Raw genomic sequence first — 9,373 nt, 5'->3', positions numbered from 1 at the left:
GATCTATGTCTTTACATACATAGATCTTAAATATGTTTTACTTATTTATATGAAAACTTTTTTTATATGAAAGTCGCACGATTTCATATACATATAAGTACAATCATATATTTTATTTTTTCACAATCGTATATTTACTTTTCTTTACTAATTGAATCTTTACCAAAATCTAAAGATTCCAATTATACACCATGGGATGTCAATATTTATTACTATTTTCCAATAGCTTAGGCCGACATGAACATATATGGCAAAGTTGTTTGTTGGATTTGGGGGAGGGTATTGCTTACAAACAAGAACGACTTCATAATAATTCAGGTGTTGCAATTTGTTTAGCACGTTAATCAATTGGATTTTAAATATAACGCAATTGTTTTAATACTGTCTCTTTAAGTTTTGAACTCAATGCACATATTGTATACAATTTTTTTGTAAATTTATCGATATCGGATGAAAGCTTGATAAACTGTACTCTTACCGAAATAGATAAAATATTGCAAAACAATCGTATGATTCTACGTAATTACGCGCCCATGCCAGTTCGAATCGAATTTGCGGTGGAGGACATAGTAAACCTATTTGTGTTAGATGAACTGGATAACGATAGGATTGAAATGGGTCGAGAACTTCAACGGTGTCTTGCTTCCATTACAGACGAGCAAAGAAAATTTTATGATATAGTCATGGATGTTGTATCCAAGGACCGTGGTGGAATGTTCTTTCTAAATGGCAATGGTGGAACGAGAAAGACGTTTCTCTAGAAAACTCTTTTGGTTGCAGTCCGTTCCAAGGGAGAGATTGTAATTAATGTTGCATCGAGTGGTATAACCTCACTATTGCTCCCCAGCGGAAGAACAACTCATTCTCGATTTGGAAAACTCATAAATGTACACGAGACTTCCACCTGCAGCATATCACAACGAAATCGACAGGAGGAGTTGCTTATTAGGGCAAAGCTTATTATATGGGATGAGGCCCCTATGATGCATAGATACTGTTTTGAAGCGCTTGGGGTCATGAAGTTGAATAACAACATGAGATTGCAGTCATATTCTTCTCCCTCTAACGCGGATGAGGTAAGAGAATTTGGAGACTGGATACTGAAGGTTGGTAATGGGGATGTTGGGGAACAAAATGATGGTGAAGCTTCGCTAGAGATTCCCGAGGACATGTTGATTGGTGATTCTGAAGATCCATTCAGAGACCTATAGATCTTCGTTTATCTGAATTTGTTGAGTAACATGTATGATCTAGATTATTTTCAAGGGAGGGCAATTCTTGCACCAACTAATGAATGCGTCGAGTCTGTGAACGATTACTTAATGTCTCTCCTTCCAGGACAGGAGAAGTTGTACCTGAGCTCAGATAGTATGTGTAAGGACGAGCAAACAACAGAGGATGATGCAGAAATTTATTCGACTGAATTCTTCAATACATAAGATGCTCTGGAGTTCCTTCTCATGCATAGAAGTTCAAGGTCGGTGCACCAGTTATGCTAATAAGAAACACCGATCAAGCTAGAGGATTGTGCAACAGGACTAGACTTCAAATTATTAGAACCGGCAATCACGTTCTGAATTGAAAAAAATAATCCGATAAAAATATTGGTGACATGGTGTTCGTTCCTCAGATGACTTTAATACTATCTAACTCCGGACTGTCAATTAAATTTCAGAGAATAGAATTCCCGTTGATTGTTTATTTTGCAAAGACGATCAATAAAAGACAAGATCAAACTCTTTCGCATGTTGGTTTGTATCTTCCTAGGCATGTCTTTAGCCATGGTCTATGTTGCATTGAGAGTTAAGAGCAGAAGTGGTATTAAGACATTCATCAAGTAATGTTATGTTACTAGAAATATCGTGTACACGGAGGTATTTCATCGAGTTTGAAGGTAGAAAATATTTTTCATATTTATCAGTTCTTCATGTAACATGTCTTGGTTTTTTTTCATATTATTTTTGTATAGAATATAAATTGTCCATCGATGACGTTTTGTATTTATTCCATTATAGTGATTGCAATTATTGAAAAACCGTTAACGCCATTTTTTCTAATATTTCAATGAGCGTAAATACTAGTAATTTACCCTATGACGTGATGTTGTTTCATGAACAAAGTAAAATTTAGTTTGTTTCACGTATGTTTAGGATGTAACTATAATTTAAATTTACTATTTTTAAGGGGTTTTTATGCATAAGTCCCTAACCAACCATCTTTATTATTCTAGGTTTGGGTTATATCACTTTCACCAATAAGTTTATCCCTTTAATATTTATTATAAATAAAGGAAAAATTCATGTATATGACAAAATTACCCCAACCCTTTACACCGAATTCTAAATTCTAACCATAATTTAATCAATTTTGACCACAAAAATTCAAAAACATTTTTTTTTAAAAAATTATTTTTTTGCCGGCGGTCTCCAGCGTTGACTTTTCGATTTATTTTTTTCGCTGCCGGATTCCGACGTTTAATTTTTTATTTTTTTTTACGTCCGCCGTTAAACATTGATCGGAATTGTGCTGTCATTAACGGTAATTATACTATCACTGACAGTACATTAACGTAATTGTACTGCCGTTGACAATATTACTATTTTGTTTTTGTTATTTTTTTATGTTGTTTGATTTGTTGACAAGTTAACGATATTATATTACTAAACACAATAATATTACTGTCAACCACGCCAATATTATTATTTTTTTGGGTTTTCTTGTTTTGTTTGAGTTATTCACGGAGTAACGTAATAATATTACTGTCTATTATTGTAATATTACTGTAAACATAATAATATTATTGTGGTTCATGGTAATATTATTATTGTTATAGTAATATTACTGTCACTCAGAGTAATATTAATTCTTTTGACTTTTTATTATGTTTAACTTTGTTGAAGGGTCAACATATTAATATTACTCTAATAAACAATAATAATGAGTTTTGTTGTGTTAATATTACTGTGCTAGAGATTAATATAACAATATCATTATGTTAAACTATAGTATAGTTAATTTTACTGTGTTTAACAATAATATAGTTAATATTACTGTCAATTACAGCAATATTGTTGTTTAAACGGGGGCAAAAAGATGTAAAGAAGAAAAAAAATCGAAAAAGTCAACGCCGGAGACCGGCGTTGACCGCCGGTCAACATCAGAAACCGGTGGCGGAAAATTTTGGAAGAAGAAAAAAAAAGTCAATGGCGGTGACGGACGAAATTGTCCATAAAAAATGTGTTTAGGGTCAAAATTAAATGATTTGTAAAATTTGGGGTCAAATTGAGGTTAGATTAAATTAAAGGATGAAATTGGAACATATTAAAGTCTGAGGGCCTATTACAAACATTTGGACCATATGTGGATTTTTTTGTAAAAGAGTTTATTGCCTCGACCTCTTTATGAATAAGTACCCATTGATGGGCTTATTTGTAAAGTGCCATTTTTTTTAATTGTTTTTGGTACAATTAAAATAGGGGCTCTTTGAGAAAACCCCCTTCACTACTTTTTTTAATTGAGGGAGGCCCAAAATATTTTAGTCCATTTGAGAAAAGTCCACACCCATTTTCAGCCATTATGTTTTCCAGCTTTACCCCCGCCCGCCACCTCATTAGTAGGTCAGCGCTCCGCGATTTTTTTTTTGCCCATTTTTTTAATCGACTATGAAGCATAGTCGATTAGTCTTAAATCGACTATGCTTCATAGTCGATTAAGAAAAATCTTTAATTTTTTAATTTATTTTTGTTTCTAATTTTGTTTTTAATTTTTTTTTGGGTTTTTTAATTTTTTTTTTCTCTATCAGGTTTATTAATGCATAGTCGATTAAAATTTTAGCTATTTAAAATAACAAATCACAATTACAAAAAAAAAATCAACTATATTTAAAAAAAATATACAAACATTGTAATTGATTTATACATTGGAATCAATAAACAAAAAATCAAAAAAAAATCAAAAAAAATAACAACTGGAGTCTGTTAACCTTAATCGACTACTGAACATAGTCGATTAAACACACGTAGTCGATTAAGGGCCGTGCCTGCGCGAATTTGTTTTTATGCGCCGTCTTCCGCCACAATCCACCAAAAAACCCTAGATCGAGTGCTGCTTCTCTGTAACATTCCCTCTTCCCAGAACTACTCCCACAGAAGACGCAAACCGTACCGAATCTCGATAAACAAAAATCCGAAGCATAAGCACCATGCTAACAAATCAACCAACAATTTCCAGAAACTCAAAAATTTATTTAGAAACATCCATGGCTGAAGTCTAATTATTTTTAAGACAGAGTAGAGAGAGGAAATTACTCGAGGTTCATTTTCCAACGGAGAGCCGCTGGTGAACGATGGTGGGAAATTGGCAGAGAGATTGGAGTAAAAGTCGGCGACCGATTAGACCGCCGATTTCGCTGTTGAAGCTGGGATTAACGGCAGTCCCACATCTCGTTTTCTCCGTCAACGGCGCCGTTTTACCCACTGCAATCGCCGTCTTCGGTCGTGGCGGTGGAGACTCTCTGAATTTCTCCCTATTCCGACAGCGGCGGCGGGGAGAATATTTGCCGGAGACAAACAAAGAAAAAAGAAAGAAAGAATAAAAAACAGAAAATATAGAAGATATTGACGATAATGGAGAATGAGAAATGAAAAATGAGATTAGGGTTTTAAAAGAGTATATTGAACAATTAAGGGTAGTTTTGGAATTACTAAAATAATATTTGGGTGGAATATTAGCTAGGGGGTTTCCTTAACTCATTTACCTAGATGAGGGGGTTCTTGCTAATTATCCCATTAAAATAAGACAAAAATAGAGTGGAACTCTTTATGAATAAGTACCCATTGATGGGCTTATTTGTAAAGTGCCATTTTTTTTTAATTGTTTTTGGTACAATTAAAATAAGACAAAAATAGAGTGGATAGTTTTCAGAATCTTCTATAGACATTTATCAGAGCCAGGTTTCGATCCTGGGACCTGTGGGTTATGGGCCCACCACGCTTCCACTGCGCCACTCTGATTTTGTTGATAAACATGTCAAATAAAACATAAATAAAAACAACATAAATGGGCTTTTTAATTCTAGTAAGAGGTTATTATTCAAATTTTCCCATGTCTTACATATGATTGAAAATCAAACTAAAATACCCGCTCTTGATTTAAAATCGACAATTAAAAACTAAATTGAGTCAATTCTCTAAAATAATGAACCAAACTTAATTTTCTTTTAATAAACTTACGAACATTGAAACAAGCTCAAGCCGGATTAGAAAAATAATAGTTAAATATGTTAAGAAACAAACTATTTTATTTCCAACTCAAATCTGATTCAGCTTGATTAAAGCTGATTCGATTTCTATTCATTTGCTTATCAAACCAGACTCATATATAAATTTAAAACTTGATAAAAATTAAAATAATGATGAGTTCGCCTCGACTCAATTAATTTATACCTTTAGTTTCAAGACTTTCTATCGACCATTTAGAACTTAATGTACATTATGTATCCAATTCTTTTGCAGATTTGTCTATATCGGATGAAAGTTTGAAACTATACTATCACTGAAATAGAGGAAATATTGCAAAGCAATGGTATAAGTTTACGTAATTACGCGCCCATGCCAGTTCCAATTGAATTCAAGGTGGAGGACACAGTAAACATATTGGTCTTAGATGAACTGGATTACGACCGATTTGAAATGGGTAGAGAAATTCAACGGTGTCTTGCCTCAATTACAGATGAGAAAACAAAGGTTTATGATGTAGTCATGGATGTTGTATCCAATGTTGTGGTAGCATGTTCTTTCTATATGGGCATGGTGGAAAGGGAAAGACGATTCTATGGAAAACTCTTTCGGCTGTTGTAGCACCCCGTTTACTTTATACTCTATACCGGAAAATGGTATAAAGGTTTTTCTATTAAGTTGCAGCGGGAGACCTTTTAAAAATACGGTTTTGTTTTTCGAAACAAAGTTCTAGAGAAAGGTGGTAAAGTTTTCTCTAGTTTTGAAAATACTTGAAGTGGTTCGCTTCAATTTTCGTTCAATAAAAATCTTTCTTGAAAAACCTTTGAAGTCGAACACTTCATATATTTAGTCAAAAACATTCTCTCTTTATTCGGTGCCACATTTTTCTTTAAACGTTTTCTTACTTTAAATAATGGATCGGGTTGTGGTGGAGCTCTTAAGAAATCAACATTAGAAAATAACAAGAATAGTCGGAAAACATTATATTATACATAAGGGTTAAAATTGTTTCCCGATAACATATTCAAGTATTACGGATTACAATCCACTAAGAAGATTCAAGTACCAAAACAGAAGTTTATTAAAATCCAGATATATTCCATACGGCTCGATCCCTCGGCTTTCCCCGAACTTGGTTCAACTTTGCTCCTCGGATTCGGATCATGCGTTACCTACACCAAGATAACATCTATATGAGCCTTTAAAAAGACTCAGTAAGAATCCAAAAGTAATAACAAGGTTTTGAAAAAGTCTTTACACATAATTTATATATATACACACACACACACATATATATATATATATATATATATATATATATATATATATATATATATATATAGATATATATATATATATAGGCATACACGAACACATAATAAACTTACGATCATTCAAACTTACACTTACTATACCTTACCTTTACCTTTCATTTAAACCTTTCCAGGATACTTAACATCCTTTCATATTCTTTTTAAAGTCGGGTACTTAACACCCTTCTTTTCTTAACATTAATATGCAATAGTCGGGTACTTAACACCCTTCTTTTCTTTACTTTAATATGCAATATGCATGCAAAATGAGACTTAAGACTTTTAAAACTTTTCATGATAAAACGCTGGGCCCGTTTGGAAAAACAATCGTGGAGTTCGGCAATAAGCCGTGTATTTTGGAGCTTGTGATCTATAACTTTACTATAGTCACGACTATAACTTTACTATAGCCGAGTTAGTGGTTTATAATCCCGATTCCTATGTGAATCAGTCTCTATGTGGACAAGCCCCTATGTGGACCCCAACTATCAACCACTAACCGGAATATAGTCACGGCTATAACTTTACTATAGCCGAGTTAGTGGTTTATAATCCTGATTCCTATGTGAATCAGTCCCTGTGTGGACAGGCCCCTATGTGGACCCCAACTATGAACCACTAACAGAATACCAGCCCCCCGTATCCCATACTTATTCACCTAGATCCACAACCAATTTCCAAACATTTTTAACTTTGAAAAGTCATGATTTATGCATCTTCGACTTACTAATGAATCATATGATGCTTACATGATCTATCTATGTTACTTTCACATAAACAAGCATAAAGGTAACAAGCACCACAACAATTATATTTCACATCCTTAATCAAATCATTGAACACATAATCATATAGAACATAGCACTTTTACTTTCACATTTAATTTCATAAGCACACATAAACATTTAATATCACATAGTAGCACCAAGAAGGGCATTCTTCAACTTTAACCAAATTATAATCACATAATCATATAAACATGTCATTCATAGCATATCAATATCACTCATATCATGAATTATGAAAATTATCACATACGACATTACTTTACTCTAATCACTTAATACATACACCATTATTTCAAAAGTGCCACACATAATAACAAATAATATACGAAATCAATCAAGTATTCTAACTTATCATAGAAATCAATTAATCATTTTTCTAAATATGGTACTTGCTCCTTAACACCATTCTAGGCTAGTGGATTGTAATTCTTTCTTAGGACATGCAACAAGATACCTAAACTTAGATTATTAGGAAATAACTTAGAGGTGTCACCTTCATCACTAACTTATCTTTCCTACCTCGGATATTAGAACCATGATCACAAATCACACTTTAATAAAAATAGTCATCTTAAGAAAATCAAACAGTTTTGGTATCCTGACTTTGAAAAATCATTTCTCTTGAACCAAAAATCAAAAGCCTTTGAAACTTTTACAACATACTCCTTTATATGTCTTTAAAATAACTGAGAAACAGTTTATAAAAATCATCATCGGAGTAAAAGATATAAATAAATTTCTAAGGTGGTACAGTTTTGAAATCTGAACAGAGGGAGTGACTTTAAAAATGCATTTTGCTTTACTCATTCATCCAAACCTTTTGAAATTTTAACTCCATATACAATTAGGAGTCTTATATACGCCAGAAAAACTGTTTTAGAAAATACTTAGGAAACTAGGATAAATAAATAAAATGGTACAGTAGTGCAGTTTAAAACTCAGAACAGGGGAGGAGACTTCAACAATTTCTTATAAATTATCTACTATGTCAAACACTGCCAAATATTATCTCAAATGAGTTTTCTAAGTTAGGGTTATGTTTCAAGTTGATTCATTAAATTTGAAAGAGGGAAACGTTAGATTTCATTACTAATTCTAAACTAACTCTAGTTTGGTACAGTTTCGGTAAATAATTCATAACTCATATATTTCTACTCCAAAAATTACACGCCACATATCAATATGACTTTAACAGAGAGATCTATCCTCATACAAAATTTCGGAGTTTTCATAAATAAACTCGTGGGTGAAACATGGGTTAAAATCCGTACTTATGAATCTGTAAATTTTACATATAACCATCTATTTCAAGATTCTAGACTCAATCAACTTAGATGACTCAAATCCAAACCTTCAACATATAAGATAACAACTAGTAAATCAATAATTTTAACATGCAATGATTATAACCATAAGGATAATAAATTTCATAGCATATCATCATCAAATTTCGGGTTTCTCACCAATCTTCTATTTTCTTTCAAGAATCAAGAATCAAGAGTTAGATTCTCACATGCAAAGCTTTAAACATGAAATTAAACATATCAAAACATCATCATCATTTTTTCTCATCAAAGATCAAGGATTCAAGCATGGATCTTAACATGCATGAGACTAAACATATAATATAACATACTATGAGCACTTTATTTCATAAAACTTTCGATTTCTTCAAACACTCAAGAAGGGAAGTTTTTCAAAAAGAGAAGAGAAGGAAATACTATTGATGTTAGCTTGATGTAGCATGAATTCCATGATTCTTACCTTAGGATCTTTTCAAAATTTGAAGAACTTCGGGGATATTTGCAACCCACTAGAGAATCCTTCAAGAAATTCAAAAATTAGAGGAAGCTCTTAGTGGATTTTCGAAAATTGAAGAAAGAAACAAAGAACAAGAGTTTTCTTACACGTCTTTATGAAGAACCTCTTTTATTGAAATGAAAAGAGTTCTTGAACTTTACCTCACTACAAATTTCGAAATTAAGGAAGAAGAGATGAAGAGATTTAATGGGGAAGGCTTGAATTAGAAAAAGAG

At 32.6% G+C, this 9,373-nt stretch overlaps 1 protein-coding gene, 1 long non-coding RNA gene and 1 other non-coding gene across 3 annotated transcripts; 1 reads left to right on the top strand and 2 right to left on the bottom strand.

Annotated features, from left to right (window-relative positions):
* The first annotated feature begins 533 nt into the window (after positions 1-533).
* LOC148765884 (uncharacterized) lies at positions 534-1,211 on the top strand. The gene is made up of 2 exons (XM_088812397.1): positions 534-735; positions 781-1,211. Exons 1-2 carry the CDS (start codon positions 534-536, stop codon positions 1,209-1,211), a joined length of 633 nt encoding a protein of 210 aa, XP_088668523.1.
* A 3,729-nt stretch (positions 1,212-4,940) lies between these two features.
* Positions 4,941-5,012, bottom strand: TRNAM-CAU (transfer RNA methionine (anticodon CAU)). Its single transcript has one exon. It is a non-coding gene; the product is annotated as a tRNA-Met (tRNA).
* A 1,148-nt stretch (positions 5,013-6,160) lies between these two features.
* LOC148765882 (uncharacterized) lies at positions 6,161-9,373 on the bottom strand. The gene is made up of 2 exons (XR_016029200.1): positions 9,103-9,373; positions 6,161-6,409 (listed from the first exon to the last, which is right to left on the bottom strand). It is a non-coding gene; the product is annotated as an uncharacterized LOC148765882 (long non-coding RNA).

The sequence above is a fragment of the Erythranthe guttata genome, chromosome 13 (genome assembly GCF_056151865.1).
Source record: "Erythranthe guttata isolate IM_541 chromosome 13, IM_541, whole genome shotgun sequence".
Classification (NCBI taxonomy): domain Eukaryota; kingdom Viridiplantae; phylum Streptophyta; class Magnoliopsida; order Lamiales; family Phrymaceae; genus Erythranthe; species Erythranthe guttata.
This window is presented reverse-complemented; position numbering and strand designations above follow the sequence as displayed.